This window comes from Oreochromis niloticus, linkage group LG7 (assembly GCF_001858045.2).
Source record: "Oreochromis niloticus isolate F11D_XX linkage group LG7, O_niloticus_UMD_NMBU, whole genome shotgun sequence".
NCBI lineage: Eukaryota > Metazoa > Chordata > Actinopteri > Cichliformes > Cichlidae > Oreochromis > Oreochromis niloticus.
The window spans coordinates 31,904,111-31,919,254 of NC_031972.2; the positions used below are offsets into that span (position 1 = coordinate 31,904,111).

Below are 15,144 nucleotides of genomic sequence, written 5' to 3' on the forward strand. Positions count from 1 at the left end.
AAGCGTTCTCTCTCATTTAATGTACAGAGCAGTGCAATAGAGTCCCATTCTCTCTCTTTTTACAGCTTTTATATTGTCTGTTGGGCTTTGGGAATTTAGAAAAAAAAACATTCTTTTAAGTGTTTAAATATTCCTAAAAAGTAATAATTAATGAGTGAAAACACACATTCCTTCATTGATTACGACCTTTGTTTAATTTCATTTGGCACTTCCATGTTTATTTAATATTTAGGGTATTCCAAACAGTGCAGAAGGTGTCTGGGGCATTGCTGCAGGTTGACACCTGAGTTGCATTAGGAGGAGTGAAACAAATTTATCAAAAGCTAAAAATGGTAAAAGCTACAAGTCACTTAAAAATGTTCCTGTTTGTTGCAAGTTGGTATAAAATAAGTCTGTGCAAAAGCAGTGCTTTATTATGAAAGCACACAGAACTTGGAGGTGTGCCTGAGGCCCCTGTAGGCCCGGAGCCCCTCCCTCTTGGGGTCTCTCACCATCCCTCGGACTACTGGGGGAGAGTCGCAGCCCTTCTTCTTCTGGGTGTGGTGCAGCAGGATGCGATAGACCCCGGTGACGGGACTCCGGCTGTCTTTCAGCTGATTGTTTTGCAGGTGCTCTCCGGTAAAGCCGAGCTTCTCCAGCGAGCTTCTGACCTCCTCCACTTCCTCCTCCAGGCTGGCGTTCTCCGAGACCATCAGGCTCTGCAGGGTGGTCATTGAGTCGGAAGGGAGAAACGACCAGGAGAACTCCACAGGTAAGAGCCAATCACAGCCCAGCATCTGGTCGATAGCGTATCGCTCGCTGGGGACCAGCCTCAAGATGCCCTTTATGAGCCTCTGACAGGGGCCTGGCACCCAGGGGGGGATGGTGTAATTGCCTTCAATGACGCAGCGCCGCAGCTTGCCCATGGTTTCGGCACGGAACGGCATGGTGCCGGTCACCATGAAGAAAAGCAGGACTCCCATTGCCCAGACATCTACTGGAGGCCCCAGGTAGGACTCGTCCCTGAAGAGCTCTGGGGCTGCGTAGGGCGGTGAGCCGCAGAAGGTGTCCAGGGCATTGTTGCGGTTTGACACCTGCGTGCTGAATCCAAAGTCGGCCACCTTCACGCAGCCATCGATGGTGAACAGGACGTTCTCTGCTTTCAAGTCCCGGTGGATGATGTTGATGCTGTGCTGCAGAGCAAAACATAAAGAGAAGGTTGGAATTTCAAACTGTAAAGTAAATGTGAGGTTATACTTTCACTATTAAAGCCTCATCTGTGAAAAGGCTTTTGGGAATTTAGATGTACAGCTGGACGGCTGTAATGAATTATAATTTTAATGGTGACCAGTAAAGTGACCACACAACTTTAACATTGTTTTGCAACACAAAAAGTGCTCTGAGCAGACCTGCACCTAAGCTGTCCAGGTTACAGCTAAACCCAAAATCACCCCTCTGAAAATATCTAAAGTGAAAATTAAAATATTCACTCCAATGGTTTAGATATCTGGGTCAGCACAAAGGCTTGTTTATAATCATGTTTTTGCATATTTTTGGTGTATGTCTCCATGCTCCATTCCAAGATTTCATCATCATCATCAACAGGCCCTTTTTCATTCTTCTAATGCAACCTGACTATAAGAGTTGAGTGTGACTCAATAAAATAATATCTTATACAATAGGATAAGGAAAGAACCCTTTTATGAGTAAATATGAGATATATATTGGATCTTCATCAGGACTTCATCAGGATTTTCCGGTAGAGAAAAAAATTTGGGACTTGCCAAAGAGGTTTTATTCTTTCCCCAAAAGAAAATCACCAAGACTGAAATAAAAATATTAAGCAGGATTTTATTTACTGAAGCATGAAGTGCATCAAGTATTTCATGGCCAAAAATAACAGTACATTTCCTCGTGTAAGGTAGCACAGACTTGATGCCACTGTCATGATCCTGGATATTTGACCCAGCGCTTCTGGCTTTGGACTCTTTGTTGTAGTTCTTGCAGTTTTGTGCCTTCTTTACAGTTATCCCAGTTCCCTGGCAATGTCAGATGTTCCTTTGTTTGGTCACTTCTCGTTTTATTTTGCTAGTCTCTTGTCTCCTGTGTGTTTAGTTTTGATTCCTCTTTATGTCATTAGTTTGATTCTGTCCACCTCTCTTTATTTTTCCAGCTGTGTTCTTTATCTATAATTACCCACCTCATGTGTGTATTTAAGCCCTGAGTTTGTCATCAGGTCTTTGTTGTGTCATTCTGGTTTTTCCCCAGTGAATGTCCTGACTTTTAACCTTTGTTAGTGTGGTGATGTATGTCAACACATCAAGATGTTTTTGGTGTTTTTCCAGTCAGGTTGTTTTTATGACAACAATACATACATGTCATGAGGGGTTATGTTTTTATTATAATACCTAATATAATAAATGCATAATGATAAACTAAAATCAACCGTGAAGCTGATGAAAACTAACCAAAACAAGCAAACCCACACTAAAAATTTACCAAATAAAAGAAAAGATACAATTTCAAATAACTTTTTAAAATGGGTAAAATTATAACAGTTCTGTGTCAGACATGGTGAAATTAGCTGTTAGCTGTTAGCTGATTGCTGACCTGCCAGCTTCCCAGTAAAAATCCAGTTTGCGTGTGAACAGGGCAGGTTATAATCTGGCTTATTCACAGCGAGCCAGCGTCTGTCATGGGTCCTGCCTCCTGCACGCTCTACCCAGGCAGCTCCCTCACCTTTAAACCAAACACAGGACTGCCAGCAGCCATGACACATCTGAAGGAGATGATGTCGTGTGTGTCTCACATGTGAGAAGGTGTGACTTCACTGAGCACATAACTAAACTGCATGATGGGAAACACAAGCAGCATCTTGCACTGAAAGCTTTCAACATCACTGACCATATATTTGATGGCAGAGAGGATCTGGGCGAAGGTGATCTTGCTGGCATTGTCTGACAGTTTTCCCTCGTTGCATATCCTGCTGTGGAGGTCTCCTCCTCCTGCGTACTCCAGCACCAGGTGGAGGCGTCTCGGCGTTTCCACAACCTCGTACAAACGGATCACGTTTGGGTGGTGCAGGGCCTCCATGCTGCTGATCTCCCTGGAGAGAAGACGCTGGGCTTCAGCATCCAGCCTCGTCCTATCCAGGATCTTCAGAGCCACTTTGTCTGTGAAAGATTGGACAGAGCGATTATGTCATGATAACTCCAGAGAAGGTGTCCATGACATCAGAGGCTGAAAGTCGAACAGAAACTGAAAGCTTACACAGAGACGGGAGTACTTTTGCATTACATGGAGATACATGGAGAGAGTAGTTCAATGAATCTAAAAAAAAAAAAGTTAAATAAAATAAATTTCTTTAACTAAAGAAGTGACTGCGAGCAGAATTCTTTTATTAAATTTATAACATATAAAAAGATGGTGTTAATTATTAAGTAATGATCAAAAAGTTAATAAAGGGTTAGCTTGCTGAAGGTAAACCTGAAATCCCAATCTTTGAAATTGTTTAGCTTATAGCAGGATAAGATGAAAAAGGACTGGCATCACCAGAACAGCATGTTTATATTATATAATATATAATCAACTGCAGTTTATTGGTCCTCTTAATTAATTTATCCAGATGAACCACCAGATATCAGCTGCTTTTCAGACTTGACTGCTTGGAATAGAAAATTTTAACCAGCTGCATAGTGGAAAGCAACCTGTCTTTGAACATTTGCAGACCAACACAGATGGCAATCAGTCTCAGACAGATTGGCAACGGTTTGCAAATAACTGCCATTTAATTTATAAAAAATTTGCTAACATGTTTCAATCAATATGAGTTGGTCTGAGGCAATATTTCAAATCTACGAGATTCTGGCTAGAATCAAAATAATTCATGTGAATTTCTGTGGATGAAGACAGCAACAGATTTGCAATCTTCACAGTTAAATGTTGTATTATCACAAACAAAATTACATGTAATTGTCAGTTTGACCCCATGTTTTATTCCCATTGCCCTTGCTTCTTATTGCTTCCCATTGCAAGTTGCTTTGAAGATGGCAACTAACTGCGAGTGGTCACAGACCTGGCCATTTGAAAGGCAACAATTTTGCAGTAATTTTGGTCATGCTGGAGTCTCCAAGCAGTTACCTCTAGCAGTTCTTGTGGTCCTAGTGGTTCAACCAGCATTAGCAGTTTTAAGTCATTGGATTTGTGCCCAAATGTTGAAGGTATTAATAATGATAAAATCTGTTTGTGCTTCGCAAATGTGAAAATCTCCTCAGTTTAACTTTGCTGTATGTTGAATGTGTTTGTAATGGACTGTTTTACAACACATTCAAAGAGAAGCTATCTCAAGCTATGTGAATAATTGGATCTTTTCAGGCCAGATTTCTGCCACCTGTCCTGAAACTACTCAGCACATCAGGTTTGGAATCAGGTTGCAGCTGTAGTATTTCAGTAATTTCTCCTTTTTACTGAGCAACTAATCAGCATCTGGTGCATTGGAAGCTTTATAGATGAGTTTTAAATTTGGAAACTGTGTTGCATAAAATTGCTCATTATTGCGTGAGCTGTGTTTGGTTCGCAGTTTCAGGCCCGTCAAAAATCAGACGTGTGTAGTCTTTAAAAAAGGGTTTCAAGTGTTGTCAACAAAGGGCTGCAACCAGTTTAAGCCTTGCATAGCCACACTCTATTCAACCTCTTCTTTGAGAGGGTTGAATCTGAGACAGAGGCAAAGGAAGCAAAGGTAAAGTGTAAGTGAAGATTATCTTGAAGATTCAGAATATCCATCTACCTCTCGTCAGAGCATGAAAAGCCAGTTTGACCCTGGAGAAGGTCCCGTAGCCGATCTCCCCGCGGACCTTATAGAATCCAATTCTGCGCCCTATGATCAGCTCCTTGATGGTCTGCTCGTCCTTGCACATATCTCTGGTGAGCTTCTCCAGGGGAGTGAGGTTGTCTGTCTCCTCATCCTCAGGCCCAGCATCAGAGCTGTCCGTCAGGCTGTAGAGGCTGTGGTGGAGCCTGGCGCTCGCCACCTGGTACTGGCCTCCAGGCATTTCTGCAGCAGGCTGAAGATAATGGTGGAGTCATTAACAGTCCGTCTTATGTAAGTTACAGTACAGAGGAGCATATAGAAGTAAACTAGAGGAACAAAGGGGTTGTTTTTTACTTGATTCCTAATATTCTCTATAAATTTCCCCAAAAGAACCACTATTAAGTTTCGACATTTATTTTATTGAAACCAAATCGCTCAAGTAAAACATTAATTAAAACTTCTAATTCTACATGTTTTGTTACTGTTTTAGTAGCTTTGTGAAATGGCTGCAATAAAACAGTAACACACACAAATAACTACAATGAGAAGTTTTCTTACCAAGTTTCTGCATCAAACCATGGCTTGCAAATGATATTAAAAAAGGGTTTTATTTTGTCCCAACAGGACCCTAAAAAATGCCTTCAGAGCAGCGTCGTCATGGCCTCACTCTCTTCTCAGTCCTCTAAATCAGACGACTACACACTCATGGCAAAGCACATGCAAGGCAGCGTGGTAGGGGGAGCGTCTCAACAATTAGTCAAGTGTTCAGTCAGTGTGGGCATCTCTGGCCACACCCCTCACCTTTGCTTATCTTCAGCCTCTCTTCATGTCCAAGAAACGAAAGCTTAAGATGATGTCATGACCTCTAATCCTGCTTTAATCTGAGTCTGCCCCAGTCCTTTCATACAGCTAACATCAATTCAAACAACAAAAAAAGGGGCCATAAAACAGATATGCACAAATAAGTTGTTTTTAGAGTTCATATGATCAGAATGCAGATTTCATGTCTAACATAATACACCTGTGCAACTGACATCCATGTGCTATCTACGTAAAGTTGATCTCTTGGCTTTCGTGAAGATGAAATGTTATGCAACGGCATTAGCAAATGTTCCCATAGAGATTAGCTCTCTGTCCCCTTTAGATGCTGACAGAACAGCACAGATAACGAGATTAGAAAGGTCAACGCCTCAGCAGGCATGAGCATCTCCATTCAGGTGTGTCATCCCTGTGTGGAGTAGTGGAAGGACATTAATCAGCAGACAGCAGTCAAACACCATGCAAATGTACAAGATCATAATTACTATACACACTGCTCAAAAAAAATTGTGAAACACTTTGCCCCCCCCAAAAAATCATGCTGGATATTTATACTGATACGTACTGGGTAACATGTTAGGAATAAAAGGATAAATAATCAGCCTGCAGAGGGCTGAATTCAAAAACACCCTGGAAGTCAAAGTGAAAATGATGCAGCAGGCAAGTGGATATATGAACGTTTTATTTTTACTGTGCAAAAGATGGAAATGTGACAGTAAGGGGTAAGGCTAACATAAAAGCTAGTAGCAAATAATCTCCATCTAACCAGCCAAAGCTTGATTTCCAGCAATTAATCGAAGCAGTGCTGAGCAGACAGGCTTGTAGCACTGTAGCCTACCTGTAACTGTTTCCACATGTAAACACTTCACCAACTTTGTTGTTGGCTTTGTGTTAATACTTAATGGTTTCTTTTTTAAAGAAGCTGACAATGTGTCACACTGACAACACCCATGCTGTTCACACAATGATACATTGTTTCTAAGTATAACTTGCTGTATCATCTATTTTATTCTAAACAGAGCTGCAATTTATAAAAGAAAAAGAAGAAAAGATTTGAAACTGAGCACTGAAGCCTTGAGAAAACAGGCATTAAGGTAATTTTCTCAGGTATTTTTGGCAAACAGAGGAACTGCACCCGATGTTTTCACTGGATCAACTTTACACATTTTCTTATACAGCTCCTGGCAAGACACTCTGCTAGTTGAAGACTTTTGTCAATTAATAATGCTCAGAACAATAAACCACAGAGAAAATGTCTGACTGACCGCATCTATATGAACACAAAGAGAACTCAGTGTGAATTATAAGAACCTTGAAAAAAAGGGGAATAAGTACTATTAATGATTTCTTTGAATGAAAACAGATAAACAGATTTACATCCTTGAATCAGACTGCCCTTTCAGCCAATTCATTCACAATCGCACTACTCCATCTACACTTCCTCTGTCCCTCCATCCTTCCCTGCAGGCGTCTAATTGGATTAAATCCTTAGACAGGAATACAGCATGTGTTTGTACTTTCTTCACACTGGTCACCTGCAAGAAGAGCTGAATGTGCAGTCAAATCTAGTCACACTGCACAAGCACCAAGTAAATGTCCTGTTAAATATGTATGATTGGAAATTTCAGAATGCTCTATGGGAATCATGCACCTCCACTGGCAGGTCAGCAGCTCGTTAGCCTCTAAACAAATTAAATCTTTCTTCTTTTAGGACGGCTGTCCAGGATGCTGCTGGCACGCTGATTCTCTTCCAGCTCTTTGATTCTCTGACGCAGAGCAAAAATCTCTTTGTTCTTTTCCTCCTGGAAAAACTGCAGCTTCTGAGAAAAACATAAAAAGACATACCACACACTTCTGAAAACACAAAATCACCGCTGACCTATAAAACACTCCCTGTAAATAATAGCTTCTATTCTTCAGATTAATGCCAGGTAAACGAGTTTAGATGAAAAATCTAGTCTGCCATGTGCTTTGCACTGAGTGACTGCTGAAGCTGGTGGATATTTTCATTGCTGTTCATGATTACATGCCTTTTGAAATTATTTTCTTATTCAATCATTTAAAGCCCAAAATGTAAAAAAACACATAAGAAGGAAGGGTTTTTTCCTCTTAATGAAATACATTTTTAAATCATAATAATTTTGGTTAGCAATTTTCAACAAAACACACGAAACCCTGTCTGGGATTTATGAGATACCAAAAATTACCCAAGCATTAGACATTTTTTCTGTAATATAAAATGAGCAACCAAGTACCCCACTTGAAGGAAGGTTTTTGCTAAGTAGCTAAGTACACTCACTGACTAGTTTACTGAGTACAGCTACTGGTTATTGCACATATCTAACATGCCAAGCACATGGGAGCACCTCAGTGCGTTTTAGCAATGTACACACAGTCAAGATGACTTCCTTAAGTTCAGACCAAGCACCAGAATGACTCAGAAAGGTAATTTAAGTGGATTTGAATATTGGATGGTTATATCTAGTGTGCATTTTCTGTATTCAACCAAGGTATGCAGAAGCGCATCTCTGAATGCAGATGGAGGACGGTGACACAAGGTGTCACCGGTGCCATCTAAGAACAGGAACCTGTGGCTACAGTTCACAGGGGCTCCCCAAAATTGAGCAATGGAAGATTGGAAAAATGCCTGGTGTGATGAGTATTGCTCATACCAAACTGGTATGAGCAAGGTATACCTAATAAAGTCGACAGTTAGTGTTAACCTGAAGGAGGTGTCTGTGACAGTCAGCATCAAGATCAACTGTGGTGCAGTTCATTTATAGCAATGAGCCTAAAGATGCCATTTTACTTATGCAGTTTAATTTATGCTTCAAAAATGATCCAGCTGACACTTTCTGGGTAAAGACATGCCCATGTTGAAAGCTGAGTGGTCAAATAAGACTAGAAAAGCAACGTATACAGGCAGTCAGCCTACCATTTAAGGGGGAAATTATGTCTGTTAAAGCATTACTAAGGCTGATAAAGCTGACACAGCATACCAGGAAGTAGCCTGATGACTTAAAACGTGTAGACTAACAAGATAAGATTTCTAGTTAAGACTTAATGGACTTTGCTCTACTCTCAGTTGTAGTTTCTATGAGAAGGATACATCAGTACATCAGTAACAGTTACACACATGGTTTGTACTCACATGTGCTTTTGGAATACGGTAAATCACACCAAGACGCTTAGTTACACACTGACAACAGTTTAAACAAGGGGGTGTAACAGGTTCTATGTGGGCTGCTTACCCTTTTAAAGACACTCTGAGGAAGGCTGGGGCCATGTTGCTGCTGCTGCTGCTGCTGCTGTTGGCTCCACTGGGCTGAACTCTGAACTCTGGCTAACTTTGCACCAAACTGCCAAAAACACACAGAGCAAAACGATGAGCTTGAAACTGAAACTAGACACTCAAAACAAAGCAGAGTTCATTCTGATTTCAGAGATTTAGGCTACGTTCACACTGCAGGCGAAAACGCATCAAATCCGATTTTTTTGACCCTATGCGACCCATATCCGATCATGGTATGACAGTGTGAACGGCACAAATCCGATATTTTCAAATCCGATCTGGGTCACTTTCGTATGTGGTACTGAATCCGATACATATCCGATGTTTTAGAAAGCGACTGCTGTTTGAACGGTCATGTCGCATTAAATCCGTCTTTTACGTCACTGACACAAGACAGACGCCAATCATCAGCGCCGGAGAAGACATCGCGAACGCTTCCTGGCCATCCAGTGTAGATGTCAGTGAAACTGTTGGGAAGACAACGTGAACATTTTATTTGTACTGTATAATCTGTAGATTCTGACAGAAATCTGCAACTATCCTTTGAAGCACCGCCTCTCTAAAACAGCAATAAGGATAATTATTAGGTTATCTACATTATTATGTAAATAACAAAATAACTTAAAGCAAAAATTTGGAAACGTAAAGTCCGAAGTCAAACAATATTGTTTGCTCTGGGTCTAAACAGAGCGCGTTGTGTGTGACATCTTCTTTTGCGCATGCGGGCCGCTTTGAGCGTTCACACTAGAGCACGTTTGCTGTCGCACTTTATTTGTAGTGTGAACAAGCAGACAAAAAAATCGGATTTGATCAAAAAATCGGAATTGAGCATTAAGACCTGCAGTGTGAACGTAGCCTTAGACTCCTGCTCATGTTTCTGTACCAAAACTCCTGCCTATGTTCCTAATATTATTCATTAAAATCACACAAAATTTAAACCTGATTATTAAACATCATAAACATATTAAAAGCAATGACAGATATTTATGTAGATCTATGTTAATCAAATTAAGTATGATGGTTACAATTTTAATGATGTCATTTTACCTCCATCTGTAACTTCAGTAGCTCGTTCTGACTCTCCTTTTCCTGATCTTTTAGTCTCTTCTTCATGTCCTCCAGATCCAGATCCTTTTTCTCTAGCAGCTTCTTACATTCGGCATCTTTAGCTTCCACTGAATAAAACAAACCAAAGGCAGATTTCTCTGTTTTTGTCAGTAAAAAACTGAGGTAAGGAAACTTTAACAGATCTCTTGTTAGCTGTCCATGTTGTGCAATAGGACTCAAGGACCATAAATTATATAAATAATGTGTCAGTATTCCCTGAAACATTGCATAACATCACCACTCTCACTTATTCAGAGTCTTACAACCCCCTCATGCACTCAATGGAGTGTGCTCCCATTATGCATATAAGAGCTCAAGGCTGTCAAATTGTGAGATAATTTGCTTGATGCTTTGTCTCACTCTGTCTACAACCATAAAAAGCAATCAATCAACAAAGCAAGAGCACGTGTTCACAAAAACATTTTTTAGAAACAACAAAACTAAAGATTTCCTGCAAATGTGCGCAAACTGTAAGTAGTTTGATGTCTTTAACAGTTTCTGCAGAGCTTCCTGATCAGAGTAGCAAGTATGTAGCTAAATAAGAGGGAGAAGCAAACCCTCTGCAGACTTTATAAAAGCTGCACTGAAATGTCTAAATGCACATCATAAAAAGATAAACTATGAAAGGATTTTGCAAGCTGGCAATGTTTTTTTTTTTGTCTTGGTGAGTCTGCAGGCAATGTGATTTAGGTATCCCATTTATCAGACAGTGTTTGGAGCTCTTCCATCTACCTGTACTCATACATTTGTTGTAGCATGTCAGGGTGCAATGGGTTCATTGGAAATGAACCAGTTTCTCAGTGCACTGAGCACTCTGTGAGGCCTTACACTGACTAAAATACTCCCTGTGGACATCCTCTGCCTCCCTGCCACACTGCTGTCTTAGATCCTCTAGCGCCCTCTTGTGTCTCCCTTCTTCTGCTCTCATTTCTCTGACCAGCCGCTGAACTTCAGCCTTTCCAACCTGATAACAACATACAAAGGCTGAAATTACTGCTGAGCAAAGTTTAAGCACTTTTAAATCTCAGTATGAAGGCGTCTGCCATGCTCCGACAGGCTCATACCCCTCAGGTGTTTTCACTTCTAAAGATTTCCTCTCAACATATTGAAACTGACTTTGATCGACAGCTCTGTCACTTGCAGGCTTATTTTTGTAGTTAGGTAACATTGACACATCATGATTTATTATTATTATAATTAATCATTGAAGTTATAAATGTGGGTAAATCCAAGCATAGCGTCACTTGTTTCCTACTTGGCAAGAGAGTGCACTACGAAGCATGTGTGACCTAGCCGGGCTTTCTTTGCCTTCAACAACAACATCAATAAGGGCTGTTGTTGAAGGCAAAGAAAGCCTGTGGCTCCAAAGAGATGTGGAGAATATTTTAAAAGTTGTTTCAGCAAAATGAAACACTGGTGATCCAAATAATGCAGAAAGAAAACTCCTAATCTTGTACAATTTGATTATTATTATTATTATTATTATATTTTACCCCTCTGTGCACTCTCAGTGACAGCTTCACTTTACAGCTCTTAAACTTTAATCATGATATTTTTAACAACATAGGCTGCCCATTAAGAAGTAATAAAGTAATTTCTTTATTGAATATTCTCTGTGACAAAATAGACTGATCAGTTCTCTAACCTGTCTGCTATTAGCTACAACAGCACACGACTTTATAGCAAACCTGAAGCATTATGTTGCACTAAATGGGAAATGTCTTCACACTACTTGGCTCTAAGAAAAGTAATTATTAAAACACTTGTACAAAAGCAACGTTTAAATCTGACACAAACCCAAAGCCTCTGTGAAAACACATTTGTGCATTTTCTGCATCATCTGCCAAATGCTCTATTGCAAATTTCTGGCACCCTGCTGGATGCAGTTTGCACTGCTGTTCATGACAAGAAAAGAGAAATTGATTTATGACTTTTAGATAACATTGTGCAATCCCAACGGATACAACACCGCCGCAAACTTCTGCTTAGCCAAACACAACAGACTGACAGCCAAACATGTTAACATCATACTGTAACATCTATACTGGATATAATCCAGGAAAAAGCAGCCTTCCTGCCTCAAGGTGTCTTGCATAGAGGCAGCATCAACTACATCCAACAGCAAGACCGAACAAGACTGCCACATTACATGATCAAAAAAGCAGAGGAGAAAGTAAAATATGCAGGTATAATTCTGTGTTTCTCACTTGACCAACTCTAGGAAAAGCTTAGCATCATTTCTATGATAGATGTTCATCAGTTTAAGTTCCTTAACTCATTAAAGCATCATATACAGCTGAACAGGTGCTCAGACGTCACTGATGTCAGTCTTCGTGTTTCTAGCACCACCAAATTTATATAAAGTATTGAAATCATTGAGCCTAGACTGCTTTTGAAACACATGAGCACCACCACGTAAATAAGATAAAGAAAGATTCAACCCAACAAGTCATGACCTGCTCTTGTTAAATTTGTATTTTCAAAACTTTGAAAAGAAAAATCAAACACAGAGAGCATATTGGTGGTAAGACAATCTGTAGGGGAAAAAAGTATCAACTTACAATGGTCTTTAAACCAAACTCTGAACATAACCTGAAAACCTACTCTGGATATGTGTTCAGCATATGTTATTATGGAGATTTAGCTAGGGTAGAAACACAACCACCTTCCAGCTTTAGGCTCTATGTACCTGATAAACCCTTTAGTTTTGCTTTGCAGTTTAACAGTTCAGGTCTAAGGAGCCAGAGTGAATACAGGAAACACCTGTTGCTCGCTCCTGCTTCTGTTCTTACCTCTGCTGTTCTCTCATTCTGCTGTTTCAGATCTGCTATATCATTCTTGAGTCTCTCATTCTCCACTGAAACATGAAAAAGATGATATGGAGTCATTTTCAGCTGATTATCCCCCCTATCAAAAATATATAAAAATATAAAGGTTTTACATATCAAGACATAATAAAAAGTATTTAGTCCTTATTTAGTGCACATCCCAGCAAATTCCCCCACAAATCAGACCATGCAATGCTCAGAGAAACTGCAAACAACCCAGACTTATTTTCACATTTCAAATGTTAAAGTTTGTGACATACAATCAGAAAAAGACTGAAAGAGGATGGCTTGTTTGGAAGGGTTGCCAAGAAAAAAATTTGCAAAGTTGGACCGGAACAAACCACATGATTTCTGGAACACTCTTTTTGGACAGACAAGACCAAAGTGAAGATGTCTGGCCATGATGCACAGTGTCATATTTGGAGAGAACTAAACACAGCATCTCAATACAAACACCTCATACCCACTGTCCTCTCCAGCATACAGGACCATCAAATGTGCAGACATCTCTGCGACAGCTAAAGTCTATCCAAAACTGGATATTGAAACAAGGCAGTGATCCTAGAAGAAAACAATTACTTCAAGTTCTTGGTGCTAAAAGTCGTTCTACAAACTGCACAGGGTGCACTTAGTCTTTAACAAAACGTTTCTGCATTCTGGGTTAGTTCTTAAATAAATAACAACACAATATAATATGTCACATGTATATACCTAATTTTAAGACCTGCTAAGAACTATTATATCATTATGTCCTGATATGTAAAACTTAAGAGCTGACATAGGGTACTTTCTTTGCTGTATATATGTATATGTGTGTTTGTTATGTTATTAGAGATACCTCTGAGGTGGCACTGCTCCTGCAGAGTCTGCTGCAGTTTGTTCACTGTGACAAGAAGGCTATCTTTTTCTGAAAGAGGTTCAGAAAAAAAGTCTACTTTCATGCTCCAAATACATATATAAAACAGAAATTCATTTAATAACTTACAGAAAAAATCCCCAAATATTTAAAATGTTTTTCTTCTGTAAAGTGAATTGTTACCAAATCCGGCTTGTTATTAATATCGGCCAGATGGTATTTTTCTATCACATATGTACAGTTACAATGCTGGATGCTGATATGAAATGTGGCTAAAATGTCAAATAATGAGATCAACAAGTTATAACATCTCATTTCATAAAGAGGACGAACAGAGGGTCTTCACCAAGGCCAGTATAAGCTGAATAACGATTATTTTTACGTATGAATCATACATCACTACTCCAGTAGGGCCCAATGAATGCAAAACCACCAGCAGAGGGAGATGGTATTAAACTGAATGACAGGTTTTGAGTTTTAACACTCACCTTCAATTAGGCTCTTCTCCTTGGTCTGGTAAAACTTCACCAGTCTATTAGCATCCTCGAACATGATCTCCAACATGCTGTTTCTGCCATTAACTTCAGTTATGTTCTATTTAATAAAGGTAAAGGCCAGAGAAAATACTTTATTTCATAAAGACACATATACATATATATATAATGCACAAACAGTCTAAAGTTTATTATAATGTAAAATACACATTTATTACATATGTATGATGTATGTTCATTAGGATTAAGTTTATTTACAGTCTAATCCCCATTTCACTTACTAGGTTTCCTTCTAATGTTTAAGTGACTAAGAGCAATAAAAAACAACACAAGAAAAAAAATAACTGGCATTAATAAAAACATTTGAAAGCCTTCCTCTAAAAGTTCATAGATAATTCTCTTAGTGTAACAAGGAGGCAAAAAGTAAAAAATGACAAAGTAAATAGCAGATTTAGTTAGCCTATTAGCAAGTTAGCTGGCTAATAGGGCAATGTAAATTACTTTACCTGTTCTAGTTGACAAAACTCCTCCAGAAATTTCTCAAGATTAACGCAGTTTAACTTTGTCATATTTTAAGCCCGAGAGCAAGTCAGTATAGTATTTTCTTTATCATCTTCCTCTTAAGTGATATTAACTTGACGCTAACAAAGACCCCAGCTTGTTTGGGCATACAGCTAGCTTACTAGCTGTAAAACTGTTTCTGTGCAGTGTTATAATGATTTAATATTTAGTAAAAAAAATCTGCAGTTTATATAAATTTCACATAAAAAACTAGATATGGTGACAGTTGTTACCATGCTATATTTTATTATTAAAATTAAAAATAAATAAATTATGACTTGTCCCCAATTCAGAATTTTATTGATATTTTAATTATTATTATTTTTTTTTACCAATGACTGTAGAGTCATTGGTTTTTACATAAATAATGCAGAAAAACAAAATACATTTTAGTTTAT

The 15,144-nt window shown here is 39.2% G+C and overlaps 2 protein-coding genes across 6 annotated transcripts; both read right to left on the reverse strand.

Annotated features, from left to right (window-relative positions):
• Positions 1–171: 171 nt before the first annotated feature.
• nim1kb (NIM1 serine/threonine protein kinase) lies at positions 172–7,376 on the reverse strand. Of its 4 annotated transcripts, none has more exons than XM_025909382.1 (5): positions 7,260–7,376; positions 4,766–5,042; positions 3,250–3,309; positions 2,884–3,152; positions 172–1,172 (listed from the first exon to the last, which is right to left on the reverse strand). In XM_025909382.1, the coding sequence occupies exons 2-5, from the start codon at positions 5,028–5,030 to the stop codon at positions 414–416; spliced, it is 1,353 nt and encodes a 450-aa protein (XP_025765167.1). In that variant the 5' UTR covers positions 5,031–5,042; positions 7,260–7,376; the 3' UTR covers positions 172–413. The 4 variants fall into 4 exon arrangements, with proteins under 4 accessions (XP_025765167.1, XP_025765166.1, XP_025765165.1 ...); XM_025909381.1 differs by lacking the exon at positions 7,260–7,376 and adding an exon at positions 5,591–6,017; XM_025909380.1 differs by lacking the exon at positions 7,260–7,376 and adding an exon at positions 5,348–5,584.
• On the reverse strand, positions 7,266–14,923 carry ccdc152 (coiled-coil domain containing 152). 2 transcript variants are annotated; one of them, XM_005470453.4, is made up of 8 exons: positions 14,692–14,923; positions 14,180–14,285; positions 13,674–13,742; positions 12,800–12,864; positions 10,842–10,971; positions 9,948–10,075; positions 8,860–8,967; positions 7,266–7,428 (listed from the first exon to the last, which is right to left on the reverse strand). In XM_005470453.4, exons 1-8 carry the CDS (start codon positions 14,752–14,754, stop codon positions 7,300–7,302), a joined length of 798 nt encoding a protein of 265 aa, XP_005470510.1. In that variant the 5' UTR covers positions 14,755–14,923; the 3' UTR covers positions 7,266–7,299. The 2 variants fall into 2 exon arrangements, with proteins under 2 accessions (XP_005470510.1, XP_005470509.1); XM_005470452.4 differs by having other exon boundaries at positions 10,836–10,971; positions 14,692–14,914.
• Between the last annotated feature and the right edge of the window lie 221 nt (positions 14,924–15,144).

Bases quoted from the DNA above. Each gene is read 5' to 3' on its own strand.
- nim1kb (XM_025909382.1), bottom strand. From the start codon at position 5,030: ATGCCTGGAGGCCAGTACCAGGTGGCGAGCGCCAGGCTCCACCACAGC. The intron at 3,310-4,765 runs GTAGATGGATAT...TTTTTTTTTTAG, and splicing joins TTTTCATGCTCTGACGAGAG to ATTCATTGAACTACTCTCTC. The intron at 3,153-3,249 runs GTAAGCTTTCAG...AATCTTTCACAG, and splicing joins AAAAGTACTCCCGTCTCTGT to ACAAAGTGGCTCTGAAGATC.
- ccdc152 (XM_005470452.4), bottom strand. From the start codon at position 14,754: ATGACAAAGTTAAACTGCGTTAATCTTGAGAAATTTCTGGAGGAGTTT. The intron at 10,972-12,799 runs GTAAGAACAGAA...TGTTGTTATCAG, and splicing joins AGAATGAGAGAACAGCAGAG to GTTGGAAAGGCTGAAGTTCA. The intron at 7,429-8,859 runs GTAAGCAGCCCA...TGTTTTTCTCAG, and splicing joins CTCAGAGTGTCTTTAAAAGG to AAGCTGCAGTTTTTCCAGGA.